The 26,120-nt window shown below is 38.0% G+C and overlaps 1 protein-coding gene across 2 annotated transcripts; it reads right to left on the minus strand.

Moving 5' to 3' along the window:
* Positions 1 to 5,333: 5,333 nt before the first annotated feature.
* On the minus strand, positions 5,334 to 15,559 carry LOC139140753 (lipoyl amidotransferase LIPT1, mitochondrial-like). Of its 2 annotated transcripts, XM_070710152.1 has the most exons (9): positions 15,333 to 15,559; positions 12,922 to 12,980; positions 12,136 to 12,310; positions 11,350 to 11,508; positions 9,954 to 10,061; positions 9,384 to 9,530; positions 8,764 to 8,832; positions 7,340 to 7,511; positions 5,334 to 5,626 (listed from the first exon to the last, which is right to left on the minus strand). In XM_070710152.1, exons 1-9 carry the CDS (start codon positions 15,414 to 15,416, stop codon positions 5,502 to 5,504), a joined length of 1,098 nt encoding a protein of 365 aa, XP_070566253.1. In that variant the 5' UTR covers positions 15,417 to 15,559; the 3' UTR covers positions 5,334 to 5,501. The 2 variants fall into 2 exon arrangements, with proteins under 2 accessions (XP_070566253.1, XP_070566260.1); XM_070710159.1 differs by lacking the exon at positions 15,333 to 15,559 and having other exon boundaries at positions 12,821 to 12,933.
* Between the last annotated feature and the right edge of the window lie 10,561 nt (positions 15,560 to 26,120).

A 26,120-nucleotide genomic window follows, 5' to 3' on the forward strand; every position in this document is an offset into this window, starting at 1 on the left:
GTATATTTTAAGTCATTCAGTCATTCTGCGTTTTAATGAAAATGTTGTCATGTCAGCTGTACGATAGGAACTTAAAGGTATATTGTCACCTGTTCCAATTTTGCCCCTGTTACCATGGAAAGAGAAAATCTAACCAATCACAGATTTTAAGCGGGTGGCCGCTTTTTAAAAAAAGCTCCCTCACATGGGCATTTTGAATACCAACGAAGCCCCTTTGACCATATATGGCATATGTGACTGTATACCTTTAAAAGTGTCAATGCTAAAGTTTGAATATAGTATTTTGAATGAGCTGCGAATGTATTCCACACTTTTTCTGCATAAGCAGATGTCCAGAACTGTTATAAGAAAAATGTGATTGTGAAATATTAGTGCACGTTGCTTTCTAATACTGAATTCTCATAGAGGAAAAAGAAAAGTATCAGGAACTTGTCATGCTTTTCATATGAACAGAAGATTTCATAATGATTAGTATACTTGGCAAAATAGACTTTCAATCTACAGACATCAAGATATTTCTGACATATATCTCTGATATATTAATTTACTACTGCGTCCGAAGGGGGTGCCAAAAATGCAACTGAATGACGAGTTTGTGGCTTGCACGATGCATTTTAGGCAAGTCTGGCCCCGTGTCAAAAATTCAAAAACACTCTGACTCCCCTACTGGGCATTTCAAAAACATGGTGACCCCCATCACCAAAGTCAAAAACAGGGTGACCCTCCATTCAATCCACCACCCCTAGGCCGAAGAAACTGATCAGTCCCTTACCATTTACCATCTAACTAACATGTTAGGAAAACAAAACAATTCGAGCGACTGATGAAGGAGCCGCATTTTGGTTCCGAAACACCGTTAAGACGAATCACTCTAACATATAACCGGTTCTCCCGGGGACCCAGATCACATGACCAGGGTCAAAGCACTATCGATTCACCGGTGTCTCGCCATGTATCTCAATATCATAAAACCACATTGATCGATTCAATTTACTGCATCATTAAGAAAACGATGTGTGAAGTTGCCCTCACTTTCCTTTATATATGTTTAAAAAGCCAAAAGTTGCTACATGTACTGACCACAATTATACCCTTGGGATCGAGCTATATGAGGAAGACATTAAAATCTAAATATAGCACTCCCCAAATGTATTTGGCCAAAGAACCATTGAGTATCTGACACAGTCTTCAATTTGCGCCTGAAGGGCGCCCTGAAAATGAAAAAAATGTGTTCCAGAAAGTAACTTTTGATGGATTTTTTTTCTTTCACCTTAGTGGCCATATTTTTTTTCCTAAGCCCCCTCTGGCTGAATTTGTTTTTTCATTGACATTCGCTAGAAATATTCGAAAATCTTCCAGACCCCCAGGATATCAAATGGTCCATCCCTAAAGTTTCCCACGCGAACGACAATGGGGCCCCAGAACTTGTCAGTGAGAGCGACGCCCTGTCGCGCGCACTGTAAAAATTTTGGAAATGCGGAGAATTTTTGAAAAAAGTGTCTTAACTTGGCCTACAAGGCTAGTGGAAAATTCGGCCAGTGGTGTAAAAAATCGGATGTTAATTTTAGCATGCATTACGCGCCATGGGGGGTAGGGGGGGTACTAATCTTTGCGGCTCTGATACAGGTTTTGCGGACCGAGGTCGTATGGCGGAAGGGTCCGAGCGTGCGAAGGCCCGTACGCCGTACGACCAAGGTTCGCAAACCCCGTATCATGGCCGTAAAAGTTTTATCATATACTTTATGGAATGATAAATATGTAGTTAATATTCAGCATTGTTTTGGAGATACAAATGCGTGCGATATCAAAAGTTCATCGCCATTCGTGTCAATTTTACCGATGGCCGCTTCCCGTCGCGGATTCTGACACACAATGTAAAGATTTGGCCACTTGTCATTATACAGTGCTGAGGATAATGCCTTATCAGCAATAGTAGAAAAATTAGTTTCTAAAGAATTAAGAGATACGGAAAAAAATAAAGAGATTGAATACATATCTTAATGTTCCAATTAAACAACCAGAGTTAATAGTAGCTATTAAATGTCTGAAAAATAAAAAAAGTGACAGGTGAGGATTCTATACTAAATGAAATGATTAAAATTAGTGATGGTCTTTGTGTTAGTAGCTTACTGAAGTTGTTTAACCATATTTTAGATACTGGGCATTTTCCAAAAATCTAGAAATCTACATTATTGGGTCCGCTTTACAAATCGACGGATAAATTTTGTCCAATAGCGATAGCTCTTTCTAGTTGTCTATCAAAGTTGTTCACGTCAATTTTGAATACGCATCTCATCAACTATCTTGAAGATAATCTTTTCTCACCTTGCCAATTTGCAGTCTGTAATGGAAACACACGGTCAGAGGTATGTCACCTGTCTAGGAACAATGCGGGGCCAAGTTTTGAGCCCTGATGGGGGCCCCACATAAGACAGACAGCTTTTCAGAAGTGGTTTAGTCAGGAGAGTGGGTTTCCCTCACTCCGTAATGTTGAAGTTTTGAGAGTAAAATACCGTGGTTTATGCTGTCAAATGCTTTTGTGAAATCGATAAAAATCCCAATAGCTGATTTGCTACGGTCAATCTGTTGTAATGAATTATTCACCAAGTTGATCATAGCAAGCTTTGAACCATACTTTCCCCAAATCCATACTGGTGACTGTAAAATATGTTATACTTGTCAAGGAATTTCATCAGTTTGTTATTTACGATTTTTTCAAAAATCCTGTCATTCCTGTGAGTTTAAAGCAAAGCAAAACAAAACAAAACAAAAAACCTATGAAAGGTGGATTTTTCGTAGAATAAAATGCATCGTGTACATTTTTTTTTATCGAGCAACACATATTTTTCATTTCACCTTGCGCACATCATGATAATTTTTTGAAATATTAAATTTCTTACAGTTTTTATTTTTCGAGCTATTTCCCTGTCTTGAAGCGATTCCAGAAGTTGTTGCTTGGCAACAAATTGCAGTCTTCCGCAGCCTGCAAATTCATTGTCTTGTCAGAAAAACAGCAGAATGAGATGAACAAATGTTGCAAAGGGATTAGCAATATCCAAAAGACTAGAGATCTGATATTCACTCATATTTCAGTTTAGGGCACAAATGCTCTGAGCATCTTCCATTTTGATAAACTTACGTTTTGTTGAAATTATGGCAGCCTTAGTCTGCTCAAGATTTTGTATATTCATTCTGAGCACATACATGGTTTTCAAGTAATAATTTAGTCACATGAGCAATGATACGCTCCCTAACATAACTGATCAAGACTTTCTAACCCTGCAATGCATTATTGCAAGATTTTCTTCAATATATCTTTCATCTTATTCAAGTCTTGAATGAGATGTATGCACTTTCTCCTGCCGTCAATGACATCTCTGCAATGTGTGATTATTCGATGAAATGCCCACTGAAATCAGCTGAGATAGTTTTGCCTTTTAGTTTGGCCAAAACTATCTCAGCAAAACTATTCTAAAAGTGCATACTTAATCAATTGGAGAGAAGAGATTAATAAATTTCATAATTTGATTAGTATTATTTGAATTTCTTACTTGAAATATCGTTCAATTGTTCAGCTTTCTATATCATCCTTCTCAACAATTATACACCCTATCTTTCCAATAATAGATATTCTCACAAGAATACATCAACAACTTGAAAAAAATACCACTCAAGGATTATTAACTAAATCAGATATGAACTGAACATACTCACGTGTGTAGTAGTGAGTCAGGGCTGTAGTCTTTATCATAGAGTGGTATGTGACATAAGCATAAGTAACAAGTTTCATTATTTTTTGTGATTAATTACAGGATATGGTAATTAGTGGCTGATGAGTTTCATTCAGATATTTTTCTCTTCTTTCATTGTCGTCGCATAGTGCAGAAAGTTGTCTGTAAGATTAATATGCTAATGGTTTTAGAACAGTTTGATCTGAAAAAACCCACAATATTGATGATAAAAGTTGGTTACAGAATGTTTGGAGAAATTGCTCCTTTGGTTTGATACAGTGTAGATGCTTAATATTAGGTTTGGGAGTGTTACCCTGCTATTCATTATATAAATATTCCTGGAAATGTTTTTGTAGAAGAGGGGTACAGTATGGATTTGTTTGTGTAAGAGCGATAGTGATAGTGCAGTAGAAAGTGCGCCCTCGTGTATGCAGTTGCAGAAGTTTTGGTCGGTTTCTCTCAATCTTTGGCTGAATCAGATATGCATTGATTGTAACTTTTATCTTAGTAAAAACTAAAGAGTTTCATATATTCCAGATAGTGTATTTAACATAAGAAGTAATACAATATATAATTTCTGAGATTGAATCATCAATGTCTGCTCCAGTTATTTCAAGTCAGCGTCTGCATGTATTCCATGCTTTTTTGTTAAGAACAATTTGCATTTATCCCATAGTTCGTTTGCATATCTGCAATCAAAAATTGCATATTCCATAGTCTCTTCGTCCCCACAGATGTGGCATTTCCCATCACTAACTTTGAAAACTTTTGCCAAACTTTCTGTAACTATAAACTTCTATATCTTCCAGTTTAGGTCATCACATTACTGACAATTTTGTCTGAATTTAAAACTTGGAACAAGGACTTTTTATAGTTATCCAAGTTAATATTCAAAGTCTCTGTCCAGTCACACTCCATACATATACTTGTACTTACAGCCCCCTCAAAAGGTCGATATGGTCAAACTATCATTTTACTAACATATTTACACTCCACACAGCAGTGGCGCTATCACTAGCCTCTATTACCACAGGACTGAGGAGACAAAGGCATGAAAAATGCAGCATACAGTACTTAGCAGTCCTTTCCTTCACTTGTTCAGATTACATCATCGACAATGCAAGCTGTTAATTAACATGGCTCTGCTGAATGTTTCACAGCACAGTCAAATGTCTGTCACTTCAATATCTGCACTTTTTATCAAAATTGGTGAACAAATTTCAGAATTGCATCACAAATTACAATATTCAAATTAGCATTTAATTGGCATGATGCTCCAAATATTATCATTTATTGCATATTACAATTTATGTGGAAAATTTCATCATATTTAGTGCAGTAAATCTTGGTATATAACACTATGGTCATCATGTATCCCATAGGCAACCATGTAACAGAAAAATCAAAATTTACTTCAAATATATGCATACCACGCCCATCAAAATCTAATCAGTTCTTGCCATTTGATATCTGAAGCTATGTACAAAATTTGGTTGACATCTGTCAAGAGATATCGGTGTATACAGACAGACAGACACAGACAGACACGCTAAGCCCACGTGTAACACACATGAGCTAAAAAGCTATAGATTACAAATAACATTTTTAGTTGAGTAAAATTTTATTAGTATCATTAAATTATTACATAATGATGTTAAGATGTAATTTTATTGGGATAAAAGCTTGTTTAAAAATGCATTCTGTAATTTTAAATTGCAAGAAACATGATTGTTTATAATGTCTTCTCTCCAATGGTGGTTTGCAAGTTTATCAGTGGTGATCTCCAGTCATATCACATATTCCATCTATAAAACTATGTAAATGTTCACTGCCACTTTGTGTAGATTTCAGGTGTGACAGCGCCCTCACAAGATCGTTATGCCAATATCTTATACCTGCAAACAAATTACAAGTAAATGCACATGTGTTAACAGTTCTGAAGAAATGCTGAATTACATTGTCTATGTAGTGAGCATACTGCTTTGAAAAGTATTGTCTTGTAAATTCATAATTATTAGGTCTATTTTTTCCAAAAAAAAGATAAAAATCCAATGATTTCAGCACACTTCAGAAAAAATGAGATTGGTTGAATCTCTCATACCTTGACATGTATTTTCAGTTATAATTGTGGGCTTTTTTTGGTAAAATAAAGTTCCTTGTTTGAAGGGACATAAGCTGTAACTTGTGGCAAGTTTTTCAGTATTCTGCTTCTGTATATCAACTACCACTGTGTCTGACCCTAATCCGTTTGTCATGCTGAAATTTAGAGTATTTTTTTGTCAACACAGCTTGTATGTGTGTAGTGGTCATTGTTTATTGTTTACGAATGAATTCTAGTCCGGACTTGAATACAATTTTCAACAATAACAATGGAGATTATACTCATATAGGTTGTGTTGATATGCTAAATACTTGGCATTAAATTAGTTTCTGGATTCAATGCAGAAAGTGTAGCGAAACCACAAAACAAAAGTTCTGAAAAAATAGCCAAAAGATACAGCTTATGGAGCTTTAACTCCTAAAATCATGTTAAAATATCTAGAGTTAGGCTGTCAAGCCATCCTGTGTGTGAGTGTTGTATGATGTTATTGTCGATAACTGAATTTAGGGGTTCAGACTAGAATTCCTTTGTCAGCAATAATATTACTTATTGCACGCAATGCACTGTGCTTGCAAAGCTAACACTAATGCTTTGTAATTAAACACAATTTAAGGAGAAGAATTCTACACAAGGCAAGAAACACTGTGCAAATATACTGTCAAGATTTACAGCGAGGTACCCGCATCTCTGTCACTGTCTGCAAAGCCATAGAATGACTTTCATTTTCAGATGATGGATGCCAAGGATGTTGGTTTCTTTAACTAGATGACCAATACCACTGCGTCATGTACTGTACATCTTAATGTTAAAATGTCACATTGGACCAACTCATCATCTGCCTCGTCAGATGTACAATTCATACATCATGAATTAAAGACGCATGAATATTCTGAATTACTAATGCTTTGAGAGCCAAAGTCAATTTTTGTTTTTCCATACAATATAATGCCAACAATTTCTTTAAGCTCTAGACAATTATTTTCTGGTTTTTCTCAAAATTTTGGTCAAAAAGTGTAGCCCATGTACATTTTTGTCTCCTTGCTCCAAAATCATAGAAAAAATTGCACAAAAATTCATGAAAATTGGTAAAATGTTGCCCTTACATTTTTGGGGCAAAAATTACAGTGCTCAAAGGGTTAATGAGTCATTTGCTACAGATTTCCATCCTTGCACAACACTCATCAATACACTTTGCATGTGTGAATTTGTTTTGCTCTAAGCATTTGGCGTTGTTAGTGGCTGAACATTTGTGTTTCCTCAGTATGGCACGTACAATTTTCCTCTGTTTTAAAATCAGCCCTTTATGATGGCAAACTAAACATTTCCATTATTGCCCTGGTCATACATGACAAATTTTAAAAGACTGCAAAAAGTACGAGATGAGGGTGGGTGTATTTTCAAATGAAATATTTTAGCTATTTCTATAAATTGTAAGATGGCTTTAATAACTCTTTAAACAAAGTTGTTCACACCTTCGTTTCTTCCTTTCAGAGATTCTTGGACTCACCTTTTACACTGTGTCCAATTTTCTCAACGACATCTCCCGTTAACCACTCCATCTCCCCAGTAATTGTAACATCTTCGACGTGACCATTCTTTGTGTGAAGGCAAACAGACACACTGCCAAAATCTCTACTGACGCTAAACTTTGGCGTGCTGCCGTAAAGCCACTTCCATTGCTGCGACATTCAAAATGATAACGGCACTTAGAAAACATTTATCATGCAACAATGCTGCTCTCTAGAAGTACAATGTACCTGGAAATTGAAAGATTTAAATGTTTCCTCAACTTTTCCTCAGCATAATTTCAAACCAATCGATTTCAAAATAACACTTGGCAAATTTTGAAGAACTGTGCAAATTTGGCGCTAAAGAAACAAGTATCTTAAAATTAACCAATATTTGAAATTCAAAATGGCTGGTATCCCTATGTTAACTCTATGGGGAAAATTGAATTCCAATTTTCTATTAGACAAGATGAAAACATTTGTTTGCAGCACAAAGTTCAAATGAGTCCGCACTCATAGCATAAAACATAAAATATTGCAAAACCTTTTTGAAAATCTCTGATCTGTCCCTGAGGAGAATTCAACATGTATCTTAACCCTTTCACCACCATGGTTTGTTCCAAATGCATTGTTTTCCATGGTAAAGTTGGACCTGTATACAGGGAACTGGGGGTGAAAGGCTTAAGGTAGAATGCACCTCACAAACAGATATTCTGACCCTCGAATTTTTACAATTCTTCTCTGATCTACCACTTGTGGGGGGCTCACTTTAAAGCTCTTTGAGTAAGATACCATCTTGGTTTTTTAAGAATTGAAAATTTCATTTTTCCTCATAGAGTTGACATAGGGATGGCGGCCATTTTGATTGTCAAATATCAGAAAAAGTAAGGTAATTTTCTTTTCAATACAAAAAATTGTAAAGTGGTCCCATGATTTTTATTCTTGAGTTTGTAAGAGAATGGCTGAAAGTTAAGTGAGAAAAGTTTGAGTTAAAGATTAAGTCTTTCGCCCTCGGGGCACTTACTACTCTAATTTTTAAATTTGTTCATTGTACAGAATTCTCTTACCAGTACTATGAAGATGAATATAAAGCTATTAACAAGATGCTGATGACAATACATCAATGTGCACTGGTATTTTATATATAAACTCCTATTCAACGTTTAGCTTTTATGCTTCGATAAAATTGGAAAAAATATGCACTGCACCCTCACCCCACCCCACCCTGATACGAAAATGGCAACAGAATTCCCTCTTGGAATAGTCTGGGTTACATTTGAAAAGGTTGGCATATCAGCCTGCACTACATACATCAACAGAACACTTACAGCCACAAAAACTGCAAACATTGTACAGGGTCTGAAGGGGATCATGCAAATGGCCAACTTTCACTGCACCTCAAATTGTAAAAGTCCTGACTTACCATAAGTTGACTCCTGAGTTGTGTAATTCCTGAGTAATGCTCTTCATCAGTGGGACAAAACTCATAGATCTGAAAAAAGCGGACAAAGTACAATGTTAATTTAAATTTATCCATGCATCAGACCACTTATGAACTCCATGTTTTATACCATGCATTCCAGTCAACTCATCTCATACTTACAACTCAGAGGTCAAGAAATTATTCTCCATTTGTAAAGTACTCCATTTTTCTTATCTCCTGCAAACTTTTGATGGGAAACCCGTTTCCCAGACTCATGGCTCCCCTTTGATCACAATGGTTTGGCCCAAACCTATTACTTTCAATGTTGAGAGTAGACCTGTGTACAGGAAAATGGCAGGAAAATGGGGATGGAAAGGGTTAGATCCATCAATGGATGGATTTAACCCTTCACTCCCATGTTATGTGCTGGGATTTTCACAGTGTTTTTGCTAAGGTTGGGGAATACTTGTAAATGATTTGGGAACCCAGGTAACATTTCTGTCCCTAAATCTGATTACATTGATATACCAAGGGGAACCCTGGTAAAATGACTGGGGAACCCCGGTAACATTTACCTGCTTACTGCCCTTAGCAAAAACACTGATTCATTGTGTGTTTACCTTCCTATCATGACTTGCTGGATAGAGTTCATAAAATTCTTCTGAGATGGCCTGTGACAGGCTCTCATAACTGATAGATGGGTCCACCTGGCTAAGGTTCATGACCTTTGACCTTACACTCTCTGTGGCTTTGCTGTCGATACCATCCTATTCAGAAAGACAAGAACAAGAATATTTAACAAATGCATGTACCAACATACATGTTGATGATCAATGAATCAATCAATTTACATTCAAACTGCTCGGTACTACTTCATTACAGAATAAAGAAATTCACATTTCGCAGAATGTTACTATGCAGGTTTTAGACATACTTTATTTATCTACATGATGGTATCAATGCATAAACACACTGATACCCTGACTGTGAAGAGATGCAGCCACCTGTGTTATTGATTTACCTACCACAATATTCAGTGAAAGTTTTAACACATGTATGATGTAGTAACCGACATGTCTGCTGAATGCAGAGGTCAAAGTTCACAGGCTCTGACAAACAATTCTGTGACATGTGGAAAGGTTGACAAATACAGCTGGTCAGACACAGAGATGACATAAAATGGCACTCACTGTCTGTGAATGCAGCATTTCACTGAGAGTTGAAGCATCCACATTGAAGAGTAACGTACAGTGGTGGTATGCATTGCTTCTGCCAAGTTTTGCTGCCGAGCCTGAAATCTAAGATTGACTAAGGAACACAACGAAAGCTTTTTCTAATTTTGGGATATTTAAAGAAATTAGACCACACAACATACTATGTATGATAGAAAATATTACAGACAATATAATGTCAAAAGATACAATATTACAATATATGTCATTATAAAAGATAGAATGACATTACCTTTTGACATTATAGTGTCAATAATATTTTCTATTATACAGAGTACGTTATATTGTCAAATTTCTCAAAATATCAAATATTAGGGTGACAAGAGATACCTTCTCAACTGCATTTATGAAATGAATCGACATGAAAAGGAGTTTACTTGATTTGTGGCATGTACAAGATATACATGGTAAAGAACACATGATAGCTGGAGTAGACTGCAAACTTTGCTGCACAGCTTTGTGAGATTACACTTGTCAATCTTTACATCTCTCATTGTAAAGGTTGAATTCATAGCTGGCGTTCAGAGAGATGCCTAATTTTCACAGGTGCCTCATTTTGTTCTGAATAAAAAGAAACAAAACAATTTTGTCTCTCCTTGGCACGTCTCATGGCTTCCAAAGCTACTTCCTCTACATGGTAAATGGCGTTGAACTTGACACTCTTACTCATCATCAGACAGGACAGTGCTATCCTGAAGGTCACAATACAATCACATGGCATTTTACCTGTTCATCCCCTATATCCCTTGTAAAAAGGTCCACAATCCCATTGGTAACAATGGGTTTGGACCGAACCATGGTAGTGATAGGGTTAAAACAGACAATGGCTTCACTGATTAAGGTAGGATGTGCCTCGGGGACAGATATTTGGACTCTCAAACTTTTACAATGCTTTTCTGATCCACCTTTTGTGAGAGTTCATTATAAAGCTCTTCGTGAAAGAAAACTTTTCAGAGTTTAGTTTTCCCGAATATCAAAAATTGTATTCCTCTCCATAGAGTTAACACAGGGAAGGCACCCATTTTGAGTTTCAAATATCAGTAAATCTTGGGTAATTTGTTTCTCTAGTACCAAAATTTCAGTGATGACTGATATTTATTCTCAATTTTGAAAGAGAATGGTTGAAATATTCCTTGAGAAAAAGTTTGAGCAAAAGTTTAAGTCTTTCACTTTCGAGGCGCATACTACCTTCACATAAATTTAAGTATGTGTTAACACAGTCATCCTACACAATGACAGCATTGTATTTCTCGAGTTTCTTGCGATTGTCATGATCAAAAAAACCTAGCATGACATCACACATTCAACTGATACAAAGTTACAATATTCTCCATGGTAACCATAAAGTGGATACTTTGTAGTCTTTATTCAGCATCAGGTCATCTCTTGGTGAAAGACTGACATCAACCTCGGGCCAGTGACTCTTCAGAGCTCTCATGATCAGCTCCAAGTTCAAATGCCGGTCATACTTTTTTCTGGGAGTGAAGAATGTGATATTGATGTTACCAAGATCCTGTTAAAACAGATGGAAAATTGCATCCGATAAGTAAGGAATTTTGTTGACTCTGATGGAAACAGTAGCTGAATTATCTGCTATGGATAAAACTGGACACCACTTTAAAAAGAATAATGTATTTCTTTTCAATAAATTACATCATTGTAACTCTGACTGTACCACCGTGCAACTGCTTCAAGTTTTCATGGTGAGGCCAAATAAAAACATGTTTCTGGTAACATCCCACTGAAAATTATGGTAGGTAGGTCAGAGGAAATTCTGTATTTCTATTTTTGTTGGCTGAGACTAACAAAATACTGTAAATTTTGAGAATGTACATACTCAAAATTTTTGAAAATGTGAAAAAAAGTGTAGAGTAGGTCAGGTTACCGGAAACATACATTTTATATTTGGTCTTTGTGAAGAGTTCCTTTCACTAGGCAAAATGCTTGATATACCTTCAGTGTATTTACATATATGGAACACCATATTAGTGGTATACGTACTAACACTGTCCATGTGCATTTTACTCATACACATGAATGTATACATGTACTTAACGTATTTGACAAATGTACAGAATCAGTATACATTGTGTGTGTATGTATTGTCGTATATCAATCATTTTGCCGAGTGTTTACTTACATGATAAACAGTCCCACCACCACTTTTCCTTCTGGCAAGTCTAACATTGTTTTCTTGTAACTTTGGTATATTGCACTCCACCCATGGATTCTGATGTCGTCCAATCACAACACAGGGGCTGTTCCTCCACAGGAATAGTAAATAAACGTCTTCAAAGTTCATTTTCTCATATGCCCTGGTGAGAAAATATACCGCTTGGCTGTGAATGGCGGTGGCAGGTACTCGTCTGAGTGTGACTCTGGAAGTGTACTGTACCATGGAATGAAATTACTCAATCATCTCTACAACGTTTTTGAATGACCATGGTTTGGCCAAACTTGTTTAATCTGTTCACCCCAATTTCCTGTAAACAGATCCACATTCACCATCAATAGCAGTGGGTTTGGGCCAAACCATGGTGGTGACAGGGTTAACAAACCCTACATTGCATAAGCCGACTTGATAAATATGATCCATTGGATTCTGTACTTGCAATTATGGAGGTAAAACTGAAACTGGCTTCTACTTCAATTTTGAAATTAAAGAACGGGCAGCTGCAGTGAATATTACATACTCTGACTCAGGGAACATTCAAAGTATGGTGCAGCCACAAAGTGCATCTCACAAATTGACAGCATCACAAACATTGACAGAACAGTTTGGCCTTGTACTTGTGGCGTACTTTGCTGCTTCAATTAGCACTCACTAAAGTTTGACATCATCACTTCGTAACTATCCCAAGGCCACCACTTTTGAATGTTGCCAGGCAATTTGTTTTAACACACATAGGAAATTATTATCGCTCACCAGTCTTCGAAGGCGAGATTTGCATAGACATCCTGGGACACTGAGCTGTAGACTATACCCTGCACAGATGAAAAAATCAATCAACTTTCAGTATACGCTAGTAATAAAACATATGACCATTAAGCAGTGACTTGACGCTAAATCTACCTTGTTTGACCACAATTTGAATAATTACTTCTCACAACTTGTTCACTTGCAAGTTGCAGCAAGTAGTTTGTTTTGTTTTTTCACCTTAAACTAGAGAAAGAATGTACAATAATATTTGTCTCTGTCATGACAATTGAAAAGTATTGGCACAATTCACAAAAGCTTTTCCCGCAGTATTTCTCATTACTCCCCGTCACTGCCTGCCAGGAGATTAACCTAACCACGTCTTCAAAACAATTGATTTTCAAACCAGTACTCACACTGATCAGACCATGGAGGTCTGCTCGTACCTCCATGGGTAGACGTACATCTAAGTATCGCCATTTAGTTTTCAATAATTTGATCATGCACAGTCTCTCCTACTAGTCCTGCGGATGATGCTGTGTGTTCCTGGCGTTGCACGGCCTCAAAGTCCAACCACAGCCCTGCTGACTGCCATAGACAAAACAAACGACATGCAGTCCCAGTTTGGTCAGAAAAACTACTTTTCTTACTACTTTCGGCCGAAATCAATTCAATTCCGATCTATGCCTACCCAAATAACTCAAAGGCTCAAAGACTGCATAAAAATTTGCTCTCTTGACGTCCCAAACCATTAGTTTGCCGGCGATGCACCGTCAAGGGCCCAATGGCTAGCCATATCTCACATGAACCATTAGATGGAACTTCTCTTCCTACCTCCATGCATGAACGTATCTAATGGCGAACCGCCGGTTTTGTCAGGACTGTTGTGGGAAGCCGTGTAATGAGGCAATCAATGCAATACCCTGAGGGACTCTACCTCGGGCGTTACGGGACAATGTGGGGTATTAGACCGTGTTTGCCATGAAACTGTGCCCGACAGAATGCGCAATTGCCTCATAGTATTGATCCCTAGCTGCAAAATTGTAGCGCTACGGTTAGGCGGTCGGTGATTTTTGGCTTTTGCGACTTCGCTCACCAGTAGCGCTACAAGGCCGATGGCCCTGGGGAGCATCATATAAGCGCACCCCACTCGACCAGGCCACAGGCGACCCAATAAGTTCTGAGTTTTTCACACTGTTTTCTCTATCATTTTCTCTTCTTTCTTCATGCTCTGAATGATCGGAATAAATAAAATAAATGGTTTATATAACCTAACCTAGCCTCTGTGACTCTTTATTATTTTACACTCCATTACAAGGACGTATATCTCTCATACACACATGCTGTAATTAATTAGTCAACACAACTAATTATGCTAATCCGTGGACTTATCAGGGATTTTGCGGGTTGGTCAACATCGCGAAAGATAGGAATGGTTACTAATTAACATCACTATCTTTCCGATGTTGACCAACCTCTGATAAGTCCACGGATTAGCATAATTAGTTGTGTTGACTAATTAATTACAGCATGTGTGTATGATATACGTCCTTGTAATGGAGTGTAAAATAAATAAAGAGTCACAGAGGCTAGGTTAGGTTATATAAACCATTTATTTTATTCATTCCGATCATTCAGAGCATGAAGAAAGAAGAGAAAATGATAGAGAAAACAGTGTGAAAAACTCAGAACTTATTGGGTCGCCTGTGACCAGGCGTGTTGATGTGGAATGCAACATATTTACTGCATTTGGTCGTACCGATTCATCACTACTGAAGACTAAACAGTTTACTGCACTAACTTGTAATTTATGGGGTTTGGAATTTGTTCAAACAAGACGATCGCGTTCCGAAACATTTCTGGGAGCCGTCATTACCAACTTCCGGTAATGGCGGCTCCCACAAACACTGACGCCCCACGCTCAATGTTTTCAGAACGCGATCGTCGTGTTTGAACAAATTCCAAACCCCATAAACGACAAAGTTAGTGCAGTATACTGTTTAGTCTTCAGTAGTGATAAATCGGTACGACCAAATGCAGTAAATATGTTGCATTCCACATCAACACGCCTGGTCGAGTGGGGTGCGCTTATATGATACTCCCCAGGGCCATCGGCCTTGTAGCGCTACTGGTGAGCGAAGTCGCAAAAACCAAAAATCATCGACCGCCTCACCGTAGCGCTACAATTTGCAGCTATATTGATCCCCTAGTCACTTTCACGGACAATGCCCCACCCATTGAGTTGGCGGAAATGTGGGGATTTACTTGTTTAAGGTGGGGCTTTTCCAGATTGTCTTGCCCCAGGGGGTGGGGTATTTGACAAATTTCATAACAGGGGTCGGGGGTTGACACTGACTGACGCCGGGAACACACACACAGCATCGTACGTAGGGCCACATCTCACCGAACACAAGACTTACCTTCTTGGTTTTCAGTGCCGTCCCGCTGGTTGCATAAAGACGCCTGTACTTTCCACAGATGTTGCAGAACCTCCTGAACAACATCTCTGTGAATTTGTGTACACTTAATCAAATGGAACTACTTTCATCTGCATGAAATCGCAGTCTCTCCTTTAATAAATAGTGTCATAGCAGAGAAGACGAAATCGACGTGTGCTTTCCATGGACGCAGCCATCTTGACTATTCTCCCGAAATCGTCGTATGGTGGCGTCATCCTCAGCCTCAAGTGACCTTTGTAGCTGACGCTAAATATGATGCCACTGTTCGATTTCAGGGGGATATTTGGGGAAATTGTCGGCAGGTAACGAAACAAATAATTTTATCCTGTAATGGCTTGAGAAAAACCACATACGGAAAAAACAGGGCTGTCAATAGAAGAAATCCTGGCACAGTGACGAGGAAAAAAAGTGCCATACCAACTTCCTCTGCTCCCTGGAAATCAAACGGTTCTTCCCTAATTATAAATATTACTAAACATTCCGTGTGTCTGCAGGTGGGTTAAAATAATCCAAGAAATATGATATTAATGTCATAATTATGGAGTCTTAGTATTATCAGCACCACCATGTTTGTATTTCATGAGGGTAGACCTTGTTTTCTGCTCTGCAATCCTTAACAAAATCATCGTAGTCCTACAGCCCCTATACGGCGCGTCCTAATAGTATAAATATATGATTTTATATACTTATACTACATAAGACACGCCCTAGACTACTATGTCAAATACAATTCGTACACCTTCGGTGTTTTTATCAAGTATTGCTGAGTAGAAAAGAAGCTCAACCCTGATGCAATACCAAAAATGTTTATTGATGATGTAAATATTTCATAATTGTGATATTAAATATCATATTTCCCAGACTATTCACTCCTAGTTTACCTCTGTGCTTGTTAGTGGTAAAGACGAGCCCAGGGTGCGCATATTTGAGAGTGGATTTCATGGAAAATGCATTTCATATCCTGCTGACAGAAACTACACGGTATAGCACATTATAAAAAAAAGTTGTTGCTCATCTGAGTGAAGACTATCTTCATGCTTTAATGAAGTATAATACACATTCTGGATGAATAAAAACCACAGATGCAGATAGTCACTGATCTTCCACATTTCTCTACTTCAGGATTATTGTTCTCCTGTGAAAGGGAGAACAGTAATCCTTATGTAGGGACTGTTGAATATTTCTCTTGATTTCAATAGGTAATCTATAATTACTCAAAATTTTGTGATTTACTTCATCTGTGGGGAATTAGTCGTCTGAATCCTTGGCCTGTAATTTAGCTTATCTGCTAAGCCCTTTTATGATTTTATGTAACACGTAGTTGTTTCGAATATCACAAACGTACTCGATCGGAGATATGGGGTCTCGTAGTGACCAAAGTGGATATGACTTCACAGAGATACCGTAAGTTGAATTTGATGACGTTTATTGACAGTTCCCCGTACATAAACTTAGCTTTATACACGCACTGAATTAAAACGTGCAACTCAAATTGTAAAATACTTCACAGGAAGTAAACTTACATCGGTTAAAAGTAAGAAAAGTTCTTGACTAAAATTCCAAACACTCACATTCCAAAGATTTACATAATTATTATTATTATTCTTTACTTTATTGTCCTAAAAAGGATAATCACTTTACAGCTCAGAGGATAAAAGTAACAAAAAGACAGACATAAAAACTACAGACTATGTCAGCAAACACACGAAAAATACACTTCAGAGATTAAGTCTCTTGATGGCTTTTGGAACAAAGCTCTTGCTATACCTTAATTTGTAACACTTCAAGCAGCGAAATCTCCTTCCCTAAGGCAATAATTCAAAAGAGGAATACAAAGGATGCTTTACGTCAGCAGTGATTGCTCGTGCTTTGTATTGCATTATCCGTGAGCACTGAAATTATTATTCTGACATCACGGAACATCGACCGTCTCATATTAGCCATACTTGATGCTTATATTTTAAACAGTAGCACTGTTAAATTTATCGGAATGTGATATTCCTGATATAAAAGTTGCATCATCAAGACTTGTCAAGTCAACAGTAGATTATAGATGCATCAGTATATTGTTTACTCTCGGAGCCATTAAGTATAATCGATATTGAAGTATCAATATCATTGTCAATGTCAACTTGAATGCCCAATTCAAGCATAGACCCTCTAGAAAAACGTTTTTGCTCGAGGGTCTATGATTCAAGTACCGGTTAAGAAGTTATCATTCCCAATGTCATGATCAGTAAATATATTTTGTTGTTATATAGTTCGTGAAAAGTAAAGTTGTTTCGTGTTCTCTATTCCTAAAAACCGGAACACTACCTGGTAGTTGCTTTGTATTTTACACACCGGTGGTGATACGTGAGTTAAACTGAGTAAAATAGAACTTTGAAGTTTAATTAATCGACTACAAATGAATTTGCCACACACACACCTAGTAGAAAGCTCGTTATGAAATTTACAATTGCAAGTTTCTGGTAACCACACCGTAGTTCAAGAACTGAAAGCTTCTGGTATAAAATCATAACCGTAATAACTGATTGAGGCCACATGGCAGTATCTTGAATTAATGAGAGCCTTTGCAGAGTTTTTATCGCGGAGGGTAAGACGGGGATTTTTTTTCGAAGTGTTTGTGAATACTTTATCACAACGTAAACGTTTAAAAGGATCAGTTATTGTAGATTACTTGGGCCAAGAAAAATAAAAAGTTTGTTTCTCATCCTCGATATATTTCAAAAATGATGCGGTGGCGCGGATTTTTTACTCTCTCAATTTTTTGTTATTCTTCAATCAACAAAACGCGGAAAAACATGAAAACAACATTGCAATGCACGCAGAGGTAAATGCACGGTAGTGTTGCTTTATCATATCTTTGTATAGCAACAGTTTTGCAATTTGACTTTAAGTACAGCAATGCACAGTTTTGACAGCTTAATATAACAATGATATATGTGTACAGTTCTGAATGGAAAGTTAGTGTCAATTATTTTGTTTACGGTTCTGTTTTATACAGCACCGTGTTATGCACTATCGTCGCGTATTTTTGCGTTTATTATTTTTATCTTATTTCGTCATGAGCAGAAGAAAGGGTTAACGCGGCGGGTCTGAATTGACGCGCGCGAGGATGAGAAACAAACTTTTTTATTTTTCTTGGCCTAATGTCTATAAGTCACAAAACGTGATATACTTAACTAACACAAATTCACTTTATTTATCTTATTAATTATGTATTAACCGAACACCATATCAACTGTCTTGCGGCGGTCTTGCTAGTCCTACGTCCTCCTCACAGCGCCACAACTAATATTGTGTCCCCCTGTTAACGATAATAACAGCCGAATTCGTCTTCATTATTTTGACAGTCTGGATCATTATCACATCGGAAAATTCCATCGATACAGTGACCATCGTCACACGTCCAAGTTCCAGCTCCGCAGTCCCGAGAGTAAACTAAAAACAAGACAGTGCTTTAGTCAGTGTACAGTGTTAAATACGGTCCATACTTAATATAGTTCTGAGTTAGATATTTATTCACCTAATTGCGCAAAAATTATTCCAAGTGGCATTGTTTTATGTATCATATCTTACATCTGTTATGTTTATGACGTCGGCAAAAGGCATTGTAACCTTGCGTTAAGTCCGGATAACTTGATAATTGGCGATTCCTCTTAAGGCATCAATACAAGTTGTTCATTTCTAATCTAATCAGCTGAGGATCTAAAATCAAATTATTATTTTGCTAGCAGGTCGCTGTGATCGATGAAGTACAATGGCTGCACATGTTGTGCCAGGAGTTGCATGCTAAATTTGACGTCATTTTAAAATAGAACGTCCCCTAGGGAATAGATATTCACTCTCACACTTGTTGCTATGGTACCAAAGCAAAGCAAGATCGAGGCTATTTTCGAACAAGAGACGAGACTTGAAAACAACGGGCAAATACTGATGACGTTCAAAAATAAACATAAACCTAGAGGGTCCATTTGCTTCAAAAGGCCATAGGAGAACCCCTTAAGAAAACCCGATTGTTTTCACAAAATATGTACATGCATGCACTATAGCTAATTGGAGTCGGCGCATTGTGGTTATCATCTATCTGTTACACTTGCTCTTTAAGTCCGTCACCCCTATTTTCAAGTGAATAGGTCCAACTTTAACAAAGATCGACAAAGAATACCACAGAAATGAGTCAAATCATGGTGGTGACCACTTCCAGTCGTTAAAAAATATTAAACTTTCCACAATCAATTCGCTTTAGAAGACGAATATTCTTACTGCAATGGGTTTCGTCGCTGTTATCACCACAATCTCCTTCGCCGTCGCAGACGTAATTTATGTAGATACAGTCACCGTTATCGCAGGGAAACATCTGACATTCCTCGACGTCTGGAAAAAAGTTACCGGGAACGGCTCGTCAGAAAGTTAGTTCAGAAATATTTTTTTATGTTTCGTCATCCTGACAAGTTGTCCTTAAATCAACGATTATGATGAATAAATCATACAGCAATAATACAACTGTAGTACGCAATAATTTTGCAAAATGACTCCAGTTCCAATTGGCCAGGAATGGCGATGAAGGTCGCTATGCATTACTGCGGTGTTTCTTGAAATTGCTGAGCACTTCACCTTGTGACTGTGATAGGCTTTACTCTATTTCCTGAGTTAAAAAGTGAATTTTGCTAAAACTGTTCTGTTAGATTACATTGAATCTGAAGGCTGGGGACGTGTAAAAGTAATATTACCATTGTCCCGGGAAGCACAGTTTGCCTCATCTAGACCACCATCGCAGTCATCATAACCATCGCACACCGATGATGGCGCAATGCACACCCCGTCAGGACAGCGGAAGCGCGGGAAACATTCGTCAAGAGGAAAGACTGGCGACAAGAAAATTGTTGTTATTTTGAAATCAAAATTTCAAACGCTGTACTTGATCAGTTTGGGGATGATGTGATTGAGCAGTAAATAACTGAGCAGTGTCACAGAATATGTGCCGCGTTTTATTGAAATGACCGAGAATGACAACAATGCATGATAATCAGGTTAACATGTGTGACTCTAGATTTAATAGTTCAAGGTAGCGTATTCTTTTTAGAAAGACTTCTTACGCCAACGAAACAATTGTATTGGTGGGCGTTTATAGAAAGGATAACGATCGTCTTAATTGTACAAATATCGAAAGAGAGGTTCGAAGTCCGTCATCCGCTTACTAAACCAACTCCCAAACACCATGCAGAAACACCATGCGAACTCTGTTTGTGGCGCCCTTGGTCGTTATATATCAAAGGAATTGTCTGCTGACTAACTCACCAACACACGATTCTTCATCATCTCCGTCTGGGCAGTCATCCTGTGAGTTACAACGTAACGATATTGCGATACAATCACCAGACTGGCACTGAAAATCAGGAGCGCAGGGACCTGGAAATATTGAACAGAGAAGATCTTTTTTAACGTTCTACAACAGAGTGATGATGTCATATATTGGGAGGAATTGTGTCATTGGTTGCCATGGCATTACCTCCAAACATAAAACGGAAACTCGCTTAACTTACAGTTCACTTCATCACTGCCATCAGTACAGTCTGCGAAGCCATCACATTCCCATTCAGCCGGAATGCATCTCTTGTTTGCACAGATGAAGTCAGGTGCACAGCTCGCTATAGGCACAGAAAATAAAATAAGAGTACTGTGTTGCTACAAAGAGTCACGCTTTTCGATAAGACAAAGACAGGAATTCTGAAATGAAAGCTTTCGACGTCCTTTAGACCTTTTCCCGGTTATCCCACAATGCATTGCCTTGGCTGTATCAAACACCGTATACACACTTAAAAAAACAAACACATACTGATTTTGTGTTGTGCAACAGACTGTTATCCAAGGACGATACAAATTTGCAATGCCTATAGTGTATTTTGTGTCCATCGGAGACGAAAACATAGGCCAGGGTGTAACGTGCCATAGTGTTCTATGAGGAATATACCCTGCGTATACTCCACGGCTGAAAGGTTTCATTACACCTCACGTATTATTCAGTTTCTGGGATTGGCTAAGCCTCACTCATGTGACATAAAACAAAACGTGATATTACATGGTTATTGGTGATATTGCCCTCTCGCTTGCGCTGATATTACCATGCGCGCACTGCATCATGGAATTGGTAAAAGAACCATTGCCGCACACCCTTACATGTACAATCTGACGTGAACAACCACATTAATCACTGGCGATAAAATTAGGTTAACTTATGCTCAGTTTGTACTGAGATGTTTTGATCTTATTGCTGAACAGTTCGGTTGTTCCGATGGCATCACTTGTGTACATGACCAACGTATAATGGCGAAGATGAACTTTTTCACAGATGCTACTATGAGTTTAGGAGTTTTAAAATGATCACTTCAGACAACATTCGGTGATAGTTTCTTCTCGTTTGATAAATTTGCTGTACTGTTGTGGAGACAAATGACTTCTCACCAACAGATAAAGGTTAAATATATTTAATTTATCACTCAGCATTTGTAGGATTTGTGGAGCTCTGAGCGTATGCATTTTTGAGCCAGTGTAAAACCAAATTCAATGTAGCCCTGGGATGTATCTTGTACATGATTAGCTGAGCATTGCCAAGGTGCTTTCTTCGTCAGACGGTCAGAAATGTTTATCCAGATTTTTTTCCATTTCCTGGTTTCATCGCAAGAATCTATAAATGGTTACTCATCTCTACTTGAATAGAACGCCTACTTCCAGGAAGATTTTTACCCAATTTTGCAATCAGTATTAAAAATCAGCAATAAATCTATCAATCAACAAGGTTTACCTTACGGTAGAATTCGCCTCGGGGACAGATATTCGAACAATCTCTGTTAACAACTCTTTGCTAATCTACCATTTGTAGGAATGCATTTTGAAGCTCATAGAGAAGAACAATTTTCATCGTCCATGCTTTTCAAAAATTGAACATTAATGTATTCTTCTCAATATAGTTAACACAAGAACGGCCATTTTGAATTCAAACTATCGGTATATCTAGGGTTATTTACTTCTGTAGATCCAACAAAAGTTAAGTATTTCACTTTCGAAGCGCATACTACACTTTTTTTAAAAAAGGCTTGCCCCCGGGCTTGCCTTTACTGGGCGATGCCTCATTGCTGCACCACACTGTATAATCTCGTGAGCAGAAGTGTCTAAGTTTACTGTTCAAGCCTACCTTGGATTCTAGTACATCCTGTCATAACCTTAGATTTCGCTCCAGTCTGACCCTAAACAAAATTCATAGGCATATGATGCTTTACAAATGAGGTGTTTGCTCTTTGAAGCCTGATGGCTGCATTAGGACGTCTGGTCTAGTGACGAGAAGCGTTACTCGTAAAGGCTTCCATTGCTTGCTGATTCTCTGATGCCCTGGTAATCATTGACCTTATTCCAGTTTCTATGGTGATGGCAAACGCAAAAGCTGACGCGCATAGTTTTAAAAGACACGACCACAATCCACTGCATGAAAAAAACACTAGTCATGCATTCAGAATTCGTTGATAGCAGACAAGAAAGAGTTTAACTTTGCGATCTCAGAAAAGAAAATATGGAATTCCCAAGTCAATATTTAAGAATTAACGATTTGCAATGGTCTTACTCACTTATTTGCTGACAAGCAAATTCTCGGAATATATCACATGGTAAATCGTTCCACTGTTCACTGCCAAACCTTAAATGCATAAATGCATAAACATAACCCTTGTAGTAGTTTGCATATCTTTCAGCTACTGAAAAGTATAATTACATGATTGATTTCCACTGGTTTTTAGGTAGCACACTGAGAAAAACTGTTGTTGAATTTAGCTTAAGATTTCGAAGACAGCAGTCTCCTTCAGAAGGTGCAGAGGTAGAATGAATAAGAAGGCAGAAAAGCCAAGAATGTTCGTGTGAAAATATGTCAAACAGAACGTGTAAAGGCGAGAAAAAGGTGCAGTTAGGAAGTGACAAAAATAAACAAAGGGCAATGAAGAGCCAATGGCTGATGGGCACTCTGTAGCCAATAGAAAACATATACTTGTAGTGTGATAGAAACCCATATTGTAGGTTAAGTCCTTTGTTTACACAGTCAAAATTGTTTATGATTTTCTCTGTTTCTCTTTGCACACTGTTTTTTTAAACATCTTATCTTTGTTAACCCTTTGAGAGCCAAAGTCAATTTTTGTCACCTTTATAAAATATAGGAGATACCATTTTTTCAGATTCACATAATTTTTCCAGATTTTCCCAAACTATTGATCAAGAGCTGTAGCCAGATTTTCCCAAACCATTGATCAAGAGCTGTAGCGAATGAAAATTAATGTCCATTTGGTCCAAAATTATAAACAATAACATAAAGACTTATAAAACATAATGAGATGTTGCAGTGAAATTTTGGCTCACAAGGTTAATACAGCCACATTAAAATCGCTAATGGAGTGTTTTGGGAGATCGAACCGTTCAACGACAGGTTTAAATGGTTTATTGTTCTGTGTGTCAAATTTGTGATTGTTGATCAGTTTACGCAGTGTTTGTCCAGTTTGGCTAACATATACGGCAGATGGGCATTTCTTGCATGTGATAACGTAGATGACATTGGTGATGTCGCAGTTATGTTATCCCTTGATTTTAAAGCTATTGTTGTTTGGTCCAATTATAGAGGTGTCAGTGTTGATGAAAGGACAAAGTTTCCATTCTAGGTTTACGGCAGGGTAATGTTCCATGGTATTGATAGTAGACAGAAAATTTACTTCTTATAACTTGTTGTTTCAGGTCAGCTGGCTGTCTATAGGCGATGGCAGTTTTTCCCTGGAATATTGCTCTGAGTGTGGCGTCTTCTTCTATCATAGGTCGAAGTTCGTTGATTATTTTCAGTAGTGTACTGAGTTGTGGACTACAGGTGACTACCAATGGGACTCTGTCGTTGGCAATTTTTGTCGATATTGGAGGAGATCACTACGTTGAAGTGATCTGACCTATATATGAACTCACGCACGCGCAACAGCTGGCGCAGCAGATAGTGCATTGTCCTGAACTCAGCGGGAAATTCCCTGCTGAGTCAGGGCAATGCGCTATGACTCACCCCCACTATCAAAACGGAACGACATTCTATTCTCGGATCATTTGTTAGATAGATTCTGACTGAGCCGTACCGGAGCCGGTCTGCTCTTACAAAGGCAACAGGGCCCGTTTCGCAGGTGCGGGTCTCGTCTTCTGGATGTGAATTTTATCTGCTGGCTGGTCCCTTTTCACTATGTTTCTCCCTACGGAACGGGAACAACACCTATCGGAACGAGATTTTCCTCCCTCCCTACAGTAACCGTTCCGATCTTGAACACTGTTGCGCAATACCTTTCCCAGAAGAGGCTTTACAGGATTTCGCAATACCGCTTTCGCAATACCGTTCCGGTTGCTTAGCAACTTGTGATGTCATGTTCAATGTCTGCCATTCTACAGTTTTCAGAAAAATTTTCTACAGAATTTTTTCTGAACGATCTCGTTAACTAACTTTCATATCCATTTAATCCATAATGTCTTAGGTATCGTTCCAGTGGTGGGCTAAATCCTTCTTGTTTTTGTATTTCTAGTGCCTGATGAAATATGTTCTGAATAAGTTCTGACCCGTTTTCTGTTGTTGCACCTTTTTCTTGTACTTGTGTAAGCAGCTGTTTATATTGAACGTAATAATGTTTATATTTCTCTCGCTTTTTTGATACTCCCGTTTTCCCTTGTATTACATCAATAACAACACCAGGTATAGGAGTTAAGGCTAACAGTACCGGAACTGTTGGAATTGCCGCTATTACAGCAGAACTTACAAGAATTCCCTTAGTAATATTGAGAGCCATATCAATTCGACCCATTAATTTATAACTTGTTTCAGGTCAGCTGGCTGTCTATAGGCGATGGCAGTTTTTCCCTGGAATATTGCTCTGAGTGTGGCGTCTTCTTCTATCATAGGTCGAAGTTCGTTGATTATTTTCAGTAGTGTACTGAGTTGTGGACTACAGGTGACTACCAATGGGACTGTCGTTGGCAATTTTTGTCGATATTGGAGGAGATCACTACGTTGGATGTGGCTGGCTCGACTTATCTGTTCGTTGACTGTTGCTGGCTGGTAATTTAGTGCAGGGAATGTCTGACACAGTTTGCCTAGTTGGGTCAGACCTCTCAAATGTTGCCGTATTACAGATGAAAAACAGCATGCAAAGAAAAACAAAGGAACTTAAAATCATAAACCATTTTGACTGTGTAAACAAAGGACTTAACCTAGACTATGGGCTTCTATCACACTACCGTTTTTTACCTGACTACAGTTTGCTCATCAGCCATTGCCTCTTTGTTGCCCTTTATTCATTTTTGACACTTCTTAATTGCACCTTTGGATCGTCTTCACACCTTCTTTTTGGTATATTTTACATGAGCATTCTTGGCTTTTCCACTTTCTTATAATTCCACTTCTTCTGATGAAGGAGACTGTCGTTTTCGAAAGCTTATACTGAATTCAAGAACAGTTAATCACAGTGTGCTACCTAAACACCAGTGGTAATTAACTTAGATCGACACAGATACATGACACATATATAATTGATTTGGTCATTGAACGAAGCTCCATAAATGAAATCAAAGTGATTGAAGCACATTCATTACTTGTAACAGTAACGCTTTGACCTGTTCCAATATTCCAAGCTCTGCAATCATTTGTGACAATAACAAAGCTCGCTCTTTGCACTGGATCATAATTATGGC

The sequence above is a fragment of the Ptychodera flava genome, chromosome 1 (assembly GCF_041260155.1).
Source record: "Ptychodera flava strain L36383 chromosome 1, AS_Pfla_20210202, whole genome shotgun sequence".
NCBI lineage: Eukaryota > Metazoa > Hemichordata > Enteropneusta > Ptychoderidae > Ptychodera > Ptychodera flava.

Excerpts from the sequence above, each read along its gene's own strand:
- LOC139140753 (XM_070710152.1), bottom strand. The coding sequence starts at position 15,416 with ATGTTGTTCAGGAGGTTCTGCAACATCTGTGGAAAGTACAGGCGTCTT. Across the intron at positions 12,311-12,921 it reads AATCTCGCCTTCGAAGACTG|GGCATATGAGAAAATGAACT; the intron begins GTGAGCGATAAT and ends TTTTCTCACCAG. Across the intron at positions 10,062-11,349 it reads TGCTGAATAAAGACTACAAA|ATTTCAGGCTCGGCAGCAAA; the intron begins GTATCCACTTTA and ends AGTCAATCTTAG.